The 19,299-nt window shown below is 41.1% G+C and overlaps 1 protein-coding gene across 1 annotated transcript in view; it reads right to left on the reverse strand.

Annotated features, from left to right (window-relative positions):
• Positions 1-19,299, reverse strand: part of LOC117505890 (latent-transforming growth factor beta-binding protein 4-like) — a gene marked incomplete at its 3' end in the record, with an annotated part of 211,270 nt that overhangs the window by 153,358 nt on the left and 38,613 nt on the right. Inside the window, 1 exon segment of the mRNA XM_034165425.1 lies at positions 16,085-16,207. Coding sequence (XP_034021316.1) covers positions 16,085-16,207 — 123 coding nt within the window.

The raw sequence follows: 19,299 nt of genomic DNA on the forward strand, positions 1-19,299 counted from the left end.
CGAAAGCCGTCTGAGCCATCTGAAAGCCGTCCTGTGAGACCAACACGGAGGTGCTTTTGTCCCGCGCCATCCGCTGCTCTGTGGCGCATCCCTCTGCTTCTCTTTCCATGAAAAAAACTCCTGTAATGGTGGAATGTGCCAAAAAAGTCTTGATGTCCACGTCTTCTGCCATTTTTGTGGAAGTCAGACGACGTCCCGGATAAACAAAGCCTTCACGTTGGAAATGATCTGGTTGGTTCAGTCTGTCGATCGGCGCTTGGAGCGCGCAGCGCTCTCAGACGCTGTGGGCGGTCTTTAAACCGGCTGGATCACTCCTTAATCTGTGTAATCCCATAAAATCGTCCCTGAAAGCCATCTGAATTTTCCGAATGGTGTCCACCTGGAGGTCTCACACAGTTTCTGGAAAAAATTGATGCAGCAAAGCTCCAAATCATTCAGACATTTTATTCGTAATAAAAATCGACGAGGGGGGTGGACCACTGCTCACACAAAGCCTGCTCACAGACGAATGACACAACCGACAGGCGTGAAAAACTCATGCATCAAATCAAATCAAATCAATTTATTTATATAGCGCCAAATCACAACAAACAGTTGCCCCAAGGCGCTTTATATTGTAAGGCAAAGCCACACAATAGTTACGGAAAAAACCCCCAACGGTCAAACGACCCCCTGTGAGCAAGCACTTGGCAACAGTGGGAAGGAAAAACTCCCTTTTAACAGGAAGAAACCTCCAGCAGAACCAGGCTTAGGGAGGGGCAGTCTTCTGCTGGGACTGGTTGGGGCTGAGGGAGAGAACCGGGAAAAAGACATGCTGTGGAGGGGAGCAGAGATCAATCACTAATGATTAAATGCAGAGTGGTGCATACAGAGCAAAAAGAGAAAGAAACACTCAATGCATTATGCGAAACCCCCCAGCAGTCTAAGTCTATAGCAGCATAACTAAGGGATGGTTCAGGGTCACCTGATCCAGCCCTAACTACAAGCTTTAGCAAAAAGGAAAGTTTTAAGCCTAATCTTAAAAGTAGAGAGGGTGTCTGTCTCCCTGATCTGAATTGGGAGCTGGTTCCACAGGAGAGGAGCCTGAAAGCTGAAGGCTCTGCCTCCCATTCTACTCTTACAAACCCTAGGAACTACAAGTAAGCCTGCAGTCTGAGAGCGAAGCGCTCTATTGGGGTGATATGGTACTATGAGGTCCCTAAGATAAGAAGGGACCTGACTATTCAAAACCTTGTAAGTAAGAAGAAGAATTTTAAATTCTATTCTAGAATTAACAGGAAGCCAATGAAGAGAGACCAATATGGGTGAAATATGCTTTCTCCTTCTAGTCCCCGTCAGTACTCTAGCTGCAGCATTTTGAATTAACTGAAGGCTTTTCAGGGAACTTTTAGGACAACCTGATAATAATGAATTACAATAGTCCAGCCTAGAGGAAATAAATGCATGAATTAGTTTTTCAGCATCACTCTGAGACAAGACCTTTCTAATTTTAGAGATATTGCGTAAATGCAAAAAAGCAGTCTTACATATTTGTTTAATATGCGCTTTGAATGACATATCCTGATCAAAAATGACTCCAAGATTTCTCACAGTATTACTAGAGGTCAGGGTAATGCCATCCACAGTAAGGATCTGGTTAGACACCATGTTTCTAAGATTTGTGGGGCCAAGTACAATAACTTCAGTTTTAGCTGAGTTTAAAAGCAGGAAATTAGAGGTCATCCATGTCCTTATGTCTGTAAGACAATCCTGCAGTTTAGCTAATTGGTGTGTGTCCTCTGGCTTCATGGATAGATAAAGCTGGGTATCATCTGCGTAACAATGAAAATTTAAGCAATGCCGTCTAATAATACTGCCTAAGGGAAGCATGTATAAAGTGAATAAAATTGGTCCTAGCACAGCACCTTGTGGAACTCCATAATTAACCTTAGTCTGTGAAGAAGATTCCCCATTTACATGAACAAATTGTAATCTATTAGATAAATATGATTCAAACCACCGCAGCGCAGTGCCTTTAATACCTATGGCATGCTCTAATCTCTGTAATAAAATTTTATGGTCAACAATATCAAAAGCAGCACTGAGGTCCAACAGAACAAGCACAGAGATGAGTCCACTGTCTGAGGCCATAAGAAGATCATTTGTAACCTTCACTAATGCTGTTTCTGTACTATGATGAATTCTAAAACCTGACTGAAACTCTTCAAATAGACCATTCCTCTGCAGATGATCAGTTAGCTGTTTTATAACTACCCTTTCAAGAATTTTTGAGAGAAAAGGAAGGTTGGAGATTGGCCTATAATTAGCTAAGATAGCTGGGTCAAGTGATGGCTTTTTAAGTAATGGTTTAATTACTGCCACCTTAAAAGCCTGTGGTACATAGCCACTAATAAAGATAGATTGATCATATTTAAGATCGAAGCATTAAATAATGGTAGGGCTTCCTTGAGCAGCCTGGTAGGAATGGGGTCTAATAGACATGTTGATGGTTTGGATGAAGTAACTAATGAAAATAACTCAGACAGAACAATCGGAGAGAAAGAGTCTAACCAAATACCGGCATCACTGAAAGCAGCCAAAGATAACGATACGTCTTTGGGATGGTTATGAGTAATTTTTTCTCTAATAGTTAAAATTTTATTAGCAAAGAAAGTCATGAAGTCATTACTAGTTAAAGTTAAAGGAATACTCGGCTCAATAGAGCTCTGACTCTTTGTCAGCCTGGCTACAGTGCTGAAAAGAAACCTGGGGTTGTTCTTATTTTCTTCAATTAGTGATGAGTAGTAAGATGTCCTAGCTTTACGGAGGGCTTTTTTATAGAGCAACAGACTCTTTTTCCAGGCTAAGTGAAGATCTTCTAAATTAGTGAGACGCCATTTCCTCTCCAACTTATGGGTTATCTGCTTTAAGCTGCGAGTTTGTGAGTTATACCACGGAGTCAGGCACTTCTGATTTAAAGTTCTCTTTTTCAGAGGAGCTACAGCATCCAAAGTTGTCTTCAATGAGGATGTAAAACTATTGACGAGATACTCTATCTCACTACAGAGTTTAGGTAGCTACTCTGCACTGTGTTGGTATATGGCATTAGGGAACATAAAGAAGGAAACATATCCTTAAACCTAGTTACAGCGCTTTCTGAAAGACTTCTAGTGTAATGAAACTTATTCCCCACTGCTGGGTAGTCCATCAGAGTAAATGTAAATGTTATTAAGAAATGATCAGACAGAAGGGGGTTTTCAGGGAATACTGTTAAGTCTTCAATTTCCATACCATAAGTCAGAACAAGATCTAAGATATGATTAAAGTGGTGGGTGGACTCATTTACATTTTGAGCAAAGCCAATTGAGTCTAATAATAGATTAAATGCAGTGTTGAGGCTGTCATTCTCAGCATCTGTGTGGATGTTAAAATCGCCCACTATAATTATCTTATCTGAGCTAAGCACTAAGTCAGACAAAAGTTCTGAAAATTCACAGAGAAACTCACAGTAACGACCAGGTGGACGATAGATAACAACAAATAAAACTGGTTTTTGGGACTTCCAATTTGGATGGACAAGACTAAGAGTCAAGCTTTCAAATGAATTAAAGCTCTGTCTGGGTTTTTGATTAATTAATAAGCTGGAGTGGAAGATTGCTGCTAATCCTCCTCCTCGGCCCGTGCTACGAGCATTCTGGCAGTTAGTGTGACTCGGGGGTGTTGACTCATTTAAACTAACATAATCATCCTGCTGTAACCAGGTTTCTGTAAGGCAGAATAAATCAATATGTTGATCAATTATTATATCATTTACTAACAGGGACTTAGAAGAGAGAGACCTAATGTTTAATAGACCATATTTAACTGTTTTAGTCTGTGGTGCAGTTGAAGGTGCTATATTATTTTTTCTTTTTGAATTTTTATGCTTAAATAGATTTTTGCTGGTTATTGGTGGTCTGGGAGCAGGCACCGTCTCTACGGGGATGGGGTAATGAGGGGATGGCAGGGGGAGAGAAGCTGCAGAGAGGTGTGTAAGACTACAACTCTGCTTCCTGGTCTCAACCCTGGATAGTCACGGTTTGGAGGATTTAAGAAAATTGGCCAGATTTCTAGAAATGAGAGCTGCTCCATCCAAAGTGGGATGGATGCCGTCTCTCCTAACAAGACCAGGTTTTCCCCAGAAGCTTTGCCAATTATCTATGAAGCCCACCTCATTTTTTGGACACCACTCAGACAGCCAGTAATTCAAGGAGAACATGCGGCTAAACATGTCACTCCCGGTCCGATTGGGGAGGGGCCCAGAGAAAACTACAGAGTCCGACATTGTTTTTGCAAAGTTACACACCGATTCAATGTTAATTTTAGTGACCTCCGATTGGCGTAACCGGGTGTCATTACTGCCGACGTGAATTACAATCTTACCAAATTTACGCTTAGCCTTAGCCAGCAGTTTCAAATTTCCTTCAATGTCGCCTGCTCTGGCCCCCGGAAGACAATTGACTATGGTTGCTGGTGTCGCTAACTTCACATTTCTCAAAACAGAGTCGCCAATAACCAGAGTTTGATCCTCGGCGGGTGTGTCGTCGAGTGGGGAAAAACGGTTAGAAATGTGAACGGGTTGGTGGTGTACACGGGGCTTCTGTTTAGAACTACGCTTCCTCCACACAGTCACCCAGTCGGCCTGCTTTCCCGGCTGCTCGGGATCTGCCAGAGGGAAACTAACGGCGGCTAAGCAAACTTGGTCCGCACCGACTACGGGGGCCTGGCTAGCTGTAGAATTTTCCACGGTGCGGAGCCGAGTCTCCAATTCGCCCAGCCTGGCCTCCAAAGCTACGAATAAGCTACACTTATTACAAGTACCATTACTGCTAAAGGAGGCCGAGGAATAACTAAATATTTCACACCCAGAGCAGAAAAGTGCGGGAGAGACAGGAGAAGCCGCCATGCTAAACCAGCTAAGAGCTAGTAGCTGCGCTAAGCTAGCGGATTCCTAAAAACAAGCAAAGTGAATAACGTGTAAATAATTTAGAGGTGATTCAGCAGAGGGAGTGCTTTAGTTAAGGCACGTGAAGATAACACTGTGAAACAAATCATTATCTAGATAACTAGATCAATCTAACTGCGCAGATTAAACAGCTAACAGATACAGAAAAACACCGCTGTGCTCCGGAACAGGAAGTGATACAATACCGCAGTGAGAGCCAACCACCAGTAGAGGCAAGCAAGCGCACGAAGGTTCAAGCTTGGCTGATGCAATCACACGTGATTCAAATCCATGTGGTTTTTGAAAAAAATAAAAAGGTCTGATACTTTTCTAACAGACCTCAAACAGTAGTGTTCAGAATAATAGTAGTGCTATGTGACTAAAAAGATTAATCCAGGTTTTAAGTATATTTCTTATTGTTACATGGGAAACAAGGTACCAGTAGATTCAGTAGATTCTCACAAATCCAACAAGACCAAGCATTCATGATATGCACACTCTTAAGACTATGAAATTGGGCTATTAGTAAAAAAAAAAAAAAAAAAAAAGTAGAAAAGGGGGTGTTCACAATAATAGTAGCATCTGCTGTTGATGCTACAAACTCAAAACTATTATGTTCAAACTGCTTTTTTTTAGCAATCCTGTGAATCACTAAACTAGTATTTAGTTGTATAACCACAGTTTTTCATGATTTCTTCACATCTGTGAGTCATTAATTTTGTTGGTTGGGAACCAAGATTTTGCTGGTTTACTAGTGTGCTTGGGGTCACTGTCTTGTTGAAACACCCAATTCAAGGGCATGTCCTCTTCAGCATAAGGCAACATGACCTCTTCAAGTATTTTGACATATCCAAACTGATCCATGATACCTGGTATGTGATATATAGGCCCAACACCATAGTAGGAGAAACATGCCCATATCATGATGCTTGCACCACCATGCTTCACTGTCTTCACTGTGAACTGTGGCTTGAATTCAGAGTTTGGGGGTCGTCTCACAAACTGTCTGCGGCCCTTGGACCCAAAAAGAACAATTTTACTCTCATCAGTCCACAAAATATTCCTCCATTTCTCTTTAGGCCAGTTGATGTGTTCTTTGGCAAATTGTAACCTCTTCTGCACATCTTTTATTTAACAGAGGGACTTTGCGGGGGATTCTTGCAAATAAATTAGCTTCACACAGGCGTCTTCTAACTGTCACAGCACTTACAGGTAACTCCAGACTGTCTTTGATCATCCTGGAGCTGATCAATGGGTGAGCCTTTGCCATTCTGGTTATTCTTCTGTCCATTTTGATGGTTGTTTTCTGTTTTCTTCCACGTGTCTCTGGTTTTTTTGTCCATTTTAAAGCACTGGAGATCATTATAGATGAACAGCCTATAATTTTTTGCACCTGCGTATATGTTTTCCCCTCTCCAATCAACTTTTTAATCAAACTACGCTGTTCTTCTGAACAATGTCTTGAACGTCCCATTTTCCTCAGGCTTTCAAAGAGAAAAGCATGTTCAACAGGTGCTGGCTTCATCCTTAAATAGGGGACACCTGATTCACACCTGTTTGTTCCACAAAATTGACGAACTCACTGACTGAATGCCACACTACTATTATTGTGAACACCCCCTTTTCTAATTTTTTTTTACTAATAGCCCAATTTCATAGCCTTAAGAGTGTGCATATCATGAATGCTTGGTCTTGTTGGATTTGTGAGAATCTACAGAATCTACTGGTAGCTTGTTTCCCATGTAACAATAAGAAATGTACTCAAAACATATACTAAAGACATGGATGACCTCTAATTTCCTATTAAATTTTCATTGTTACGCAGATGATACCCAGCTTTATCTATCCATGAAGCCAGAGGACACACACCAATTAGCTAAACTGCAGGATTGTCTTACAGACATAAAGACATGGATGACCTCTAATTTCCTGCTTTTAAACTCAGATAAAACTGAAGTTATTGTACTTGGCCCCACAAATCTTAGAAACATGGTGTCTAACCAGATCCTTACTCTGGATGGCATTACCCTGACCTCTAGTAATACTGTGAGAAATCTTGGAGTCATTTTTGATCAGGATATGTCATTCAAAGCGCATATTAAACAAATATGTAGGACTGCTTTTTTGCATTTACGCAATATCTCTAAAATCAGAAAGGTCTTGTCTCAGAGTGATGCTGAAAAACTAATTCATGCATTTATTTCCTCTAGGCTGGACTATTGTAATTCATTATTATCAGGTTGTCCTAAAAGTTCCCTGAAAAGCCTTCAGTTAATTCAAAATGCTGCAGCTAGAGTACTGACGGGGACTAGAAGGAGAGAGCATATCTCACCCATATTGGCCTCTCTTCATTGGCTTCCTGTTAATTCTAGAATAGAATTTAAAATTCTTCTTCTTACTTATAAGGTTTTGAATAATCAGGTCCCATCTTATCTTAGGGACCTCGTAGTACCATATCACCCCAATAGAGCGCTTCGCTCTCAGACTGCAGGCTTACTTGTAGTTCCTAGGGTTTGTAAGAGTAGAATGGGAGGCAGAGCCTTCAGCTTTCAGGCTCCTCTCCTGTGGAACCAGCTCCCAATTCAGATCAGGGAGACAGACACCCTCTCTACTTTTAAGATTAGGCTTAAAACTTTCCTTTTTGCTAAAGCTTATAGTTAGGGCTGGATCAGGTGACCCTGAACCATCCCTTAGTTATGCTGCTATAGACGTAAACTGCTGGGGGGTTCCCATGATGCACTGTTTCTTTCTCTTTTTGCTCTGTATGCACCACTCTGCATTTAATCATTAGTGATCGATCTCTGCTCCCCTCCACAGCATGTCTTTTTCCTGGTTCTCTCCCTCAGCCCCAACCAGTCCCAGCAGAAGACTGCCCCTCCCTGAGCCTGGTTCTGCTGGAGGTTTCTTCCTGTTAAAAGGGAGTTTTTCCTTCCCACTGTAGCCAAGTGCTTGCTCACAGGGGGTCGTTTTGACCGTTGGGGTTTTACATAATTATTGTATGGCCTTGCCTTACAATATAAAGCGCCTTGGGGCAACTGTTTGTTGTGATTTGGCGCTATATAAAAAATTGATTGATTGATTGAAAACCTGGATTAATCTTTTTAGTCACATAGCACTACTATTATTCTGAACACTACTGTAAATAAAGGGACTCTATGACACACCCCCCCCCCCCCACCACAGAAATCAAAAGGCAAATATGGAAAGAAAAAAACATAATGAGGCAGAAATCCAGTTTTTTTTTTGTATGTGACTAAATCAGAACGGCCTGAAAACAACGAGTTCGACGAGCAAACAGTTACTTTACAGGAAGAAACCTGAAACAGGGGCAGGGGGTCATTTACAGAACACAAAGCACAAGACACACAAAGCACAAGACAGAAAACAAAGCAGAAAGTCTGGGTCTCATTAATATAAGATCAATGTCCTCAAAATAACTGTTGATAAATGATCTAACTATTGATCATCATTTAGATATGATTGGGTTATGTGAAACCTGGCTTAAACCTACAACTGTCCTCCCCTTAAATGAGGCCTGCCCACCAGCATATACATTTAGTCACGTCCTTCGTGATGCGAAGCAAAGTGGGGGTGTTTCTCTTATTTATAAATCTAGGTTTAGCTTATTAGCTGTTGGGGGTCACAAATATAACTCGTTTGAGCATCTGATTCTCCGCTCAGCTCAGGATATTACGCATTGCCAGGATCATAAGAATAAAAATCAGCCGTGTTACTTTGTCACTGTATTTAGGCCTCCTTGCCCATATTCTGAATTCTTAGATGAATTTGGTGCGTTCATCTCTAACTTGTCAACTAGTGCAGATAACATTCTGATCATTGGTGACTTTAACGTTCATATACTGTAAATAAGCCTTCTGATCCCCTCTGCAAATCATTTATGGAAATTGCGGATGCATTAGGATTTTGGCAATGCATTCAGGACTCGACGCACATTAGTGGAAATACCCAGGATTTGGCTCTTGAACATGGTATTATTGTCATGAAAATCACTCACTTATTAAGTTTACAGTTTCGCTGCCGTGTTTAGTGGAACAACAACCTTATATATCACTACGGCGATGCATCAACTCCTCAACTAAGACTGAACTCAAAGCTAGACTGCCTGATGTCTTAGCATCACATTTGGCAAATACCCAATCAGTAGACAGTCTTGAGGATAGTTTAAACTCAGTGCTCAAAACTCCACTTGACACGACTGCGCCACCTGTGTTAAAACTGTGCTCCCCCAAAACACAGTCACCTTGGTTCAATGATTGCCTGTGTGACCTCAAGCATAAGGCAAGAGGTCTAGAACGGAAATGGCATAGTTTAAAATTAGAAGTATTCCACCAAGCGTGGCAAGATGCTATCTTAGACTATTAGCATGCATTACTGGCTACAAAGCGGACCTATTACTCTGATTTGATCAACAAAAACAAGCATAACTCAAAGTTCTTGTTCGACACAGTGGCAACACTTATTCATGGACAACCACCTGTAGTTCACTGTCCTTTTACAGCACAAGATTTCCTGGATTACTTTGAGAAGAAAATTGAAGACATTAGGTTAAATATATCCCAGCATGCCTTAACCCAGCCACTACACCCTGATATTGATGTGGGCGCCACTACTGAGGTATTACCTAGATTTACAGAATTTGATAGTATCTCTCTAGACATGCTGATGAAACTCATAACATCTACAAAAAGCAAAAAACCTGTTTATTTGATTCTATACCAATAAAACTGTTTAAGGACCTGTGGCCCACTCTTGGGCCGATTGTGCTGGAAATTATTAATCTTTCTTTAACTTCTGGATCTGTTCCTAAATGTTTCAAATATGCAGTGATTAAACCATTACTTAAGAAACCTAATCTTGACCATAGTGTATTGAAAAACTATCAGCCGATATCAAATCTATCATTTTGCTCTAAAATTCTGGAAAAAGTGGTGTCACAGCAGATCGTGGACTATCTTACTGAGAATAATCTCTTTGAGCCACTGCAGTCTGCTTTTAGAAAATATCATTCCACAGAGACAGCTCTCACTAAAGTGGTGAATGATCTTCTGCTTACAATGGATTCAGACACCACTACGGTTCTGGTGCTGTTAGATCTCAGTGCTGCATTTGATACAGTGGATCATCATATTCTACTTGATAGGCTGGAAAATCATTTTGGGATTACTGGGAGTGCCCTTGCATGGTTGACATCATACTTGACCAGTCGTTCTCACCGTGTTTTGTACAGTAACACTACCTCTAACCTTAGTGACATGAAATTTCGGGTTCCACAGGGGTCCGTCTTAGGCCCCCTGCTTTTCTCCCTTTATATAACACCCCTTGGGCACATATTGCGGCGTTTTGGGATTTCATTGCTATGCTGATGATACTCAGTTATACATGCCAAAAACTGCTGGTAATCTCATCCAGGTAAAATCCTTAGAAGATTGCCTTGCATCAGTGAGAAGCTGGATGTCTAGAAACCTCCTACTTTTAAACTCTGATAAGACTGAAATGATAGTTCTTGGTTCATGGAGACATCGGAATCAATTTGACCAGTTAACACTTAGCCTAGGCTTGTGTGTCATACATCACACTGAGAAAGTGAAGAACCTTGGGGTAATTTTTGATACTACATTGTCCTTTGATGTCCACATTAGAAATATTACAAGGACTGTTTTCTTCCACCTGCAAAATATAGCGAAGCTTCATTCCATCCTGTCTATGGCTGATGCTGAGACCCTGATCCATGCATTTATCTCTTCAAGATTGGACAACCGCAACATTCTATATTCTGGTTTCCTGCAGTCCAGCATTAGGGCTCTCCAACTGGTTCAAAATGCTGATGCCAGACCTTTGACACAAAGCAGAAAGTTCGACCACAAGTTCGACACACAAAGTACAATAAAGAAAACAAAACACAAAACACACACAGTACAAGGCAAAACACAAAATACAAGAAACATAAACCACAATACAGAAAACAAAACACAACACACACAAAGCACAAGACAGAACACAAAACAGAAGACACACAAAGCACAAGACAGAAAACAAAACACAAGACACATACGAGGTCTGTGAGAAAAGTAACGGACCTTTTTATTTTTTTCAAAAACTATATGGATTTGATTCATATGTTTTTACGTCAGCCAAGCTTGAACCTTCGTGCGCATGCGCGAGTTTTTCCACGCTTGTCGGTTGCGTCATTTGCCTGTGGGCAGGCTTTGAGTGAGCACTGGTCCACTCCTCTTGTCGTTGTTTCATTGCGAGGAAATGGCGGAATGATTTGGGCTTTTTTTCCATCAGAATTTTTTCAGAAACTGTTAGAGACAGGCAGCTGGAAACCATTCGAAAAATGTATCTGGCTTTCGGTGAAAATTTTACGGGCTTCACAGAGAATAAGGAGTGTTACTACAGCTTTAAGGACGGCCCACAATGGCGCTCAGCACGCCGCGCTCAGATTTCACTTTTAACACGACCGATTCGCTGATGGTGCGAGACAAAGGAACACCTCCATTTCAGAGTGTTAAAGGACAAGTTGGGACATGCCTATCTCGGCTTTCAGTGCTTACCAGTCGAGTGAGTATAAGAGAAATTGTGGAGAGCTGGACATGTTCCAACTTGTCCCCTGGCACTCCGAAACAGAGGTGTTCCTTTGTCTCGCTTCATCAGCGAATCGGTCGTGACACGCGAAGCCTCCGCGCGGCTTTCTATGACAAAATCTCTTGTTAAAAGTGAAATCTGCCGGAAAATGGCTGATGTCCAGCTCTTGTGATAACCAGAGAAATTGCACACGACGGTCCCGGCTCCACACAGCCATCCGTTTAGAAATGATGTGGTGGTTTCTGCCTCTTGATGGCGGCTCGGAGCGCGGCGCGCCGAACGCCATTGTGGGCCATCCTTAAAGCTGTAGTAACACTCCTTATTCTCTGTGAAGCCTGTAAAATTTTCACAGAAAGCCAGATAAATTTTTCGAATGGTTTCCAGCTGCCAATCTCTAACAGTTTCTGAAAAAATTCTGATGGAAAAAAAGCCCAAATCATTCCGCCATTTCCTCGCAATGAAACAACGACGAGATGGGTGGAGCAGTGCTCACTCAAAGCCTGCCCACAGGCGAATGACGCAACCAACAGGCGTGGAAAAACTCACGCATGCGCACAAAGGTTCAAGCTTGGCTGACGTAAAAACATATGAATCAAATCCATATAGTTTTTGAAAAAAATAAAAAGGTCGGATACTTTTCTCACAGACCTCGTAAACCACAAGAGAGAAGACAAAAAAACAAGACACACAAAGCACAAGACAGAACACAAAACAGAAGACACACAAAGCACAAGACAGAAAACAAAACACAAGGCACACAAAGCACAAGACAGGAGACAGAGAACAAGACAAAAGACAGATAAACCACAAGACAGAAAACAAAGCACAAGACAGAACACAAAACACAAGACAGGACACAAAACACAAGACACACAAAGCACAAGACAGAAGACAAAACACAAGACACACAGAGCACAAGACAGAAACCAAAACACAAACATAAACCACAAGACAGAAAACAAAACACAAGACACACAAAGCACAAGACAGAACACAAAACACACGACACATAAACCACAAGACAGAAGACAAAACACAAACATAAACTACAAGACAGGACACAGAACACAAGACACATAAACCACAAGACAGAAAACAAAAGACATGACAGAAAACAAAACACAAGACACACAATGCACAATACAGAAAACAAGACACACAAAGTACAATGCAGAAAACAAAACACAAGACACATAAACCACAAGACAGAACGCAAAACAGATAAACCACAAGACAGAAAACAAAACACAAGACACACAAAACACAAGAGAAAACAAAACACAAGACACACAAAGCACAAGACAGAACACAAAACACACGACACATAAACCACAAGACAGAAGACAAAACACAAGACACACAGAGCACAAGACAGAAAACAGAACACAAGACACACAAAACACAAGACAAATAAACCACAAGACAGAACACAAAACACACGACACATAAACCACATGACGGAACACAAAACACAAGACACATAAACCACATGACGGAACACAAAACACAAGACACATAAACCACAAGACAGAAAACAAAAGACAAGACACACAAAGCACGAGACAGAAAACAAAACACAAGACACACAATGCACAATACAGAAAACAAGACACACAAAGTACAATACAGAAAACAAAACACAAGACACATAAACCACAATACAGAAAACAAAATACAACACACACAAAGCATAAGACAGGACACAAAACACAAGACACATAAACCACAAGGCAGAAGACAAAACACAAGACACACAGAGCACAAGACAGAAAACAAAACACAAACATAAACCACAAGACAGAAAACAAAACACAAGACACACAAAGCACAAGACAGAACACAAAACACACGACACATAAACCACAAGACAGAAGACAAAACACAAGACACACAGAGCACAAGACAGAAAACAGAACACAAGACACACAAAACACAAGACAAATAAACCACAAGACAGAACACAAAACACACGACACATAAACCACATGACAGAACACAAAACACAAGACACATAAACCACAAGACAGAAAACAAAAGACAAGACACACAAAGCACGAGACAGAAAACAAAACACAAGACACACAATGCACAATACAGAAAACAAGACACACAAAGTACAATACAGAAAACAAAACACAAGACACATAAACCACAATACAGAAAACAAAATACAACACACACAAAGCACAAGACAGAACACAAAACTGTCATGCAGCCATCTGTGATGGGTTATTTTTTGGTGTTTGTTCAGGGCTGTTCCCCTTTTTAGTCTAAGTTATTTCTTTGTTTTATTAGTGTTAACAGTCCTTCAGGTTTCATTTGATTTTTGCAGTTCCTGTCTCTGATGTGTTCAGTTTATGACTTGGGGGTCAAGTGTTGTATTTCTCTTCACATGGAAGGCTGTTCTCTGCTGCACTCTGGTGTTCTCCTTTTGTCAGTACATGCTCTTGTTGTGTAATCAATACAGGTGTGCCTCATTAGTTCAGCTGGATATTTAAGGTCACATTTTGACTTAGTCTTTGCTGGTCCGTTGTTTGTTGCTGTTGCTTCTCATGTCATGGTGGTATGTATTATATTATTGATCATTGAAATTCCTTAAGTTTATTTGTTTCTTGATATGTTCAGGTAATTCCCTTGGGCTCAAAGCATATTTGGCTTTTGTTTGTACTTTGTTTTGACTGGTTTTCCCCTCACCCTGTGTTCAGGGTTATTTGTATTTTAGCTGTAACTTTCCTCACTCTTGCTGTTTTTTTGAAACCTCACCCCTATTTGGATAAAGCCTATTTTTCATGAAGCCTTACCCACTCTTGTTTTTGTATATTGGGCTCAGTGACTGTTTATTAAAACTTGGCAACTTTTTTGAACTCACCTCCTGTGTTTTGGCTGTCTTGCATTTGGGTTCTATTTTATTAAATACTTGGCACTGAATCCTGACAAAAACACAAACATAAACCACAAGACAAAACACAAGACACACAAAGCACAAGACAGAAAACAAAACAGAAGACACAAACACAAAACACACAAAGCACAATACAGAAAACAAAACACAAGACACACAAAGCACAAGACAGAACACAAAACACACGACACATAAACCACAAGACAGAAGACAAAACACAAACATAAACTACAAGACAGGACACAGAACACAAGACACATAAACCAAAAGACAGAAAACAAAACACAAGACACATAAAGCACAAGACAGAAAACAAAACACAAGACACAAACACAAAACACACAAAGCACAATACAGAAAACAAAACACAAGACACACAAAGCACAAGACAGAACACAAAACACACGACACATAAACCACAAGACAGAAGACAAAACACAAACATAAACTACAAGACAGGACACAGAACACAAGACACATAAACCAAAAGACAGAAAACAAAACACAAGACACATAAAGCACAAGACAGAAAACAAAACACAAGACACAAACATAAAACACACAAAGCACAATACAGAAAACAAAACACAAGACACACAAAGCCCAAGACAGAACACAAAACACACAACACATAAACCACAAGACAGAAGACAAAACACAAACATAAACTACAAGACAGGACACAGAACACAAGACACATAAACCACAAGACAGAAAACAAAAGACAAGACAGAAAACAAAACACAAGACACACAAACACAAAACACAAGACACATAAATCACAAGACAGAAAACAAAACACACGACACATAAACCACAAGACAGAAGACAAAACACAAACATAAACTACAAGACAGGACACAGAACACAAGACACATAAACCACAAGACAGAAAACAAAAGACAAGACAGAAAACAAAACACAAGAAACACAAAACACAAGACACATAAACCACAAGACAGAAAACAAAACACACGACACATAAACCACAAGACAGAAGACAAAACACAAACATAAACTACAAGACAGGACACAGAACACAAGACACATAAACCAAAAGACAGAAAACAAAACACAAGACACACAAAGCACAAGACAGAAAACAAAACACAAGACACAAACATAAAACACACAAAGCCCAAGACAGAACACAAAACACAAGACACATAAACCACAAGACAGAAAACAAAAGACAAGACAGAAAACAAAGCACAAGACAGAACACAAGACAGATAAACCACAAGGCACAACACAAAGCAGCTGCTTCTGCTCCTCCTCCTGCATCTCATCCTGCTCCTGTTTCTTCTCCTGCTTCACCTCCAGCTCCCGCTCCTCCTCATGCTTCTCCTCCTGCCCCTCCTCATACTTTTTACATGAGGCTCTTGGTTATTTACTCGACCTCTCTGACCTCAAAGGAGCTAAACATGGTGGAAATAAAGTTCAGTTCATCAGGTGTGATTTAAGGAGTTACATTTGGGGGGAGGGAGGGAGGGGGCCTGTTTTGGAAGCACTGATGATGTCAGACAGATCCCTGAAATCTTCTTTATTCTGTTGTTATTCCCAATCCACTGATGGCAGAAACATGTGCTTTGTTTTCGGTGCGTTATACTCACAGATGCAGATTCCATGAGTGGCGTCCAGGATGTACCCCGTCCTACACACACAGCTGTAGCTCCCCCTAGTGTTCACACACATCCCATTCTCACACAGACGCAACTGGAGACACTCATTCACATCTAGACACACACACAGACACACACACACACACACACACACACGTTGATTCTGTGAACACACACTGAGAGAAGCACAAACAGGAGAAGCTGTCCTTCTCACTCTGCTGCCTCCACCTGACAAACAGCTCACAGTCGTTTGGATTTCAGTGCCTTGCTCAAGGACACAGTCACATTTTCAGCATCCATCCAAAACATCCTCTGTGACCTCTGACCTCAGTGACCGTTGTCTCTGTGGCTCCGCGGTTCCGATGGACTTCCTCCACAGACTCCAATCCTGAATCGTCTTTTCCCTGCACTTCCACTCTCATCACTTTTTTAGCGACATGCGTCTCTTCTCATCACGTGCAAACAGCTTTAATCTGGTTTGTTTTTGGTTCCTCTGATTCTCTTTTCTTCTCCTCCACTCCCCTCGCTGCCCATGTCTCTGCCATACCACTGATGGTTTCTGGGTTTGAGGCCACCTAAGGAGACCAGTGGCTTTCTCCTCGTCTCCTGATGACACGTGGACACGTGTCCTTGTCCTGGTCCAGCCTCTCGGGTCCTCGGCTCTGAGGCTGTTGAACGGTGCTCAAGCAGCACGCCGCGTGTCCATGTCGTTATCGGTAACGTTCCCTCACAGCAGCTCTCCCAGAGAAACTGCACAACTCCAAATCAAGAAAGGTTGGGACAATATGAAGATACAACTTTTAAAAATCTGCATATGTTTCCTTTGACTTGATTTCACTGCAGACAGGATGAACCCAAAAATATTTCATGTTTTCTGTGATCAACTTCATTTCATTTGTGTGTGAGTGTTTGTAATCCATTGTGTTCTCTCCCCTGCGTGTGTCGGTCATTTGTGTTTGTCATCTTTGTCTGTCTGGTTCTTACGTCTCCTCTTGTGTCAAGGTGATTCTGTGTTTGTGTTTGTTTTTTCTGTGTTCTTAGGTTTTGTCACTCATTGTTCTATTCCGTGTGAGTTCCAGGTTTATTTTCTGCTTGTGTTGCTTGATTTAGGTTTTGGATTCTAGTTTAGTTCTCGTTGTTTAGGTTCTGACTGCCTTCTTGTTAATTTTTAGTACTTCATGTCAGTTTGTCCTTTGTTGCACTTACACTTGATTTCCACGGTTGTTTTTGCATTTTGTTCTTGATGTGTATTTCAGTCATATGTCTTTGGTTATGTTTCATTATGAGGTTTTATTTCCACGTTCGTTTTAATGTCTGTTTAGTCTTTAGCCGCCCTGTGCTCCGTTAGTTCCTCACGTGTCCCTGTTTTTTCAGCCCTCACTGATTCATTAATGAACCTGAGTTCATGAGTTCTGTTTATTTTTAAGTCACACCTGCATGCTTGTTCCTTTGCCGGTCGATTGCCAGTATTAGGTGGTTTTGGTAGCCTCTCCCGTGGTCGCTTTCTGTAAGTATTTCATGGTCATTATTCCCCACTGTGTATCCTGGCACCGTTACTTTGGTTTACTTCTTGCACCTCCCATTCGATCTCCACCCTGTACTTTTGTCTGAACTCTTCTGCATGCTGGTCCCGGTACTGGTGGATTTTGGCATATTTATGTGCACTGTTGATAATTAAAGCACCATGGTTTTTGCACTTTACAGTTTGTCTCCTGACTGCCTGCATCTTGGGGTTTTATTTTGACTCTGCCTCCAAATCGTAACAATTAATGCAGAAAAGTACATTGAGACTTCAGAGCAACATATGCTACCTTCAAGATGACGTCTCTTCCAGGGACGTCCATGTATTTTTCAACAAGACAACATTAAACCACATTCTGCACACATTACAAAGACATGGCTGCAGAAGCGTAGGGGACTGATACTGGACTGACCTGTTTGCAGTCCTGACCCGTCCCCAGCAGAGAATGTGAGGAGACGTATGGAACAAAAAATGCCACGACAATGACCCCATTCTGTTGGACACCTTAAGACATGTTTGTAGGAAGAATGGGACAAAATAAGACCTGGGACGCTGCATCCCTTTATGTCCTCAACGTCAAAATGTCTTTTACGTGTTGTGAGAAGGATGAAAACATTACAAAGTGTTACATGCTTCAGTGTCCCAACTTTTTTCTGGACTGTGTTGCAGGTCTGAAATACAGGAGCAGGTTCATTGTGTCTGCAATAAAATCAAAATCAAAGTAAATCACTATGTTTCTTTATATTTAGATTCACTTGTTCCATATTGTATCACTTTTTTCTGATTTGCGGTTGTACATTTTACAAAAGTCATTCCAGCGGGACAGAGCAGCCGGTCTGCTCGGTGTCAGTCTGATCCCCTCAGATCTCAGAAGCTAAGCAGGGTGGGACCTGGTTAGTCCTTGGATGGGAGACCTCTTCAGAACACCAGCAGCTCTGCATGTGTTTCTCCAGGTAAAACTGGGAAGGGCATCCGGCGTAAAACTAATACAACCCCTGGCAAAAATGATGGAATCACCGGCCTCGGAGGATGTTCATTCAGTTGTTTAATTTTGTAGAAAAAAGCAGATCACAGACATGACACAAAACTAAAGTCATTTCAAATGGCAACTTTCTGGCTTTAAGAAACACTATAAGAAATCAAGAACAAAAGATTGTGGCAGTCAGTAACGGTTACTTTTTTAGACCAAGCAGAGGAAAAAATATGGAATCACTCAATTCTGAGGAAAAAATTATGGAATCACCCTGTAAATTTTCATCCCCCAAATTAACACCTGCATCAAATCAGATCTGCTCATTGACATTGACCCTATGTGTCTTTTTGCAAGGAATGTTTTTGCAGTTTTTGCTCTATGGCAAGATGCATTATCATCTTGAAAAATGATTTCATCATCCCCAAACATCCTTTCAATTGTCCAAAATATCAACATAAACTTGTGCATTTATTGATGATGTAATGACGGCCATCTCCCCAGTGCCTTTACCTGACATGCAGCCCCATATCATCAATGACTGTGGAAATTTACATGTTCTCTTCAGGCAGTCATCTTTATAAATCTCATTGGAACAGCACCAAACAAAAGTTCCAGCATCATCACCTTGCCCAATGCAAATTCGAGATTCATCACTGAATATGACTTTCATCCAGTCATCCACAGTCCACGATTGCTTTTCCTTAGCCCATT

The sequence above is a fragment of the Thalassophryne amazonica genome, unplaced genomic scaffold, assembly GCF_902500255.1.
Source record: "Thalassophryne amazonica unplaced genomic scaffold, fThaAma1.1, whole genome shotgun sequence".
Taxonomy (NCBI): Eukaryota; Metazoa; Chordata; class Actinopteri; order Batrachoidiformes; family Batrachoididae; genus Thalassophryne; species Thalassophryne amazonica.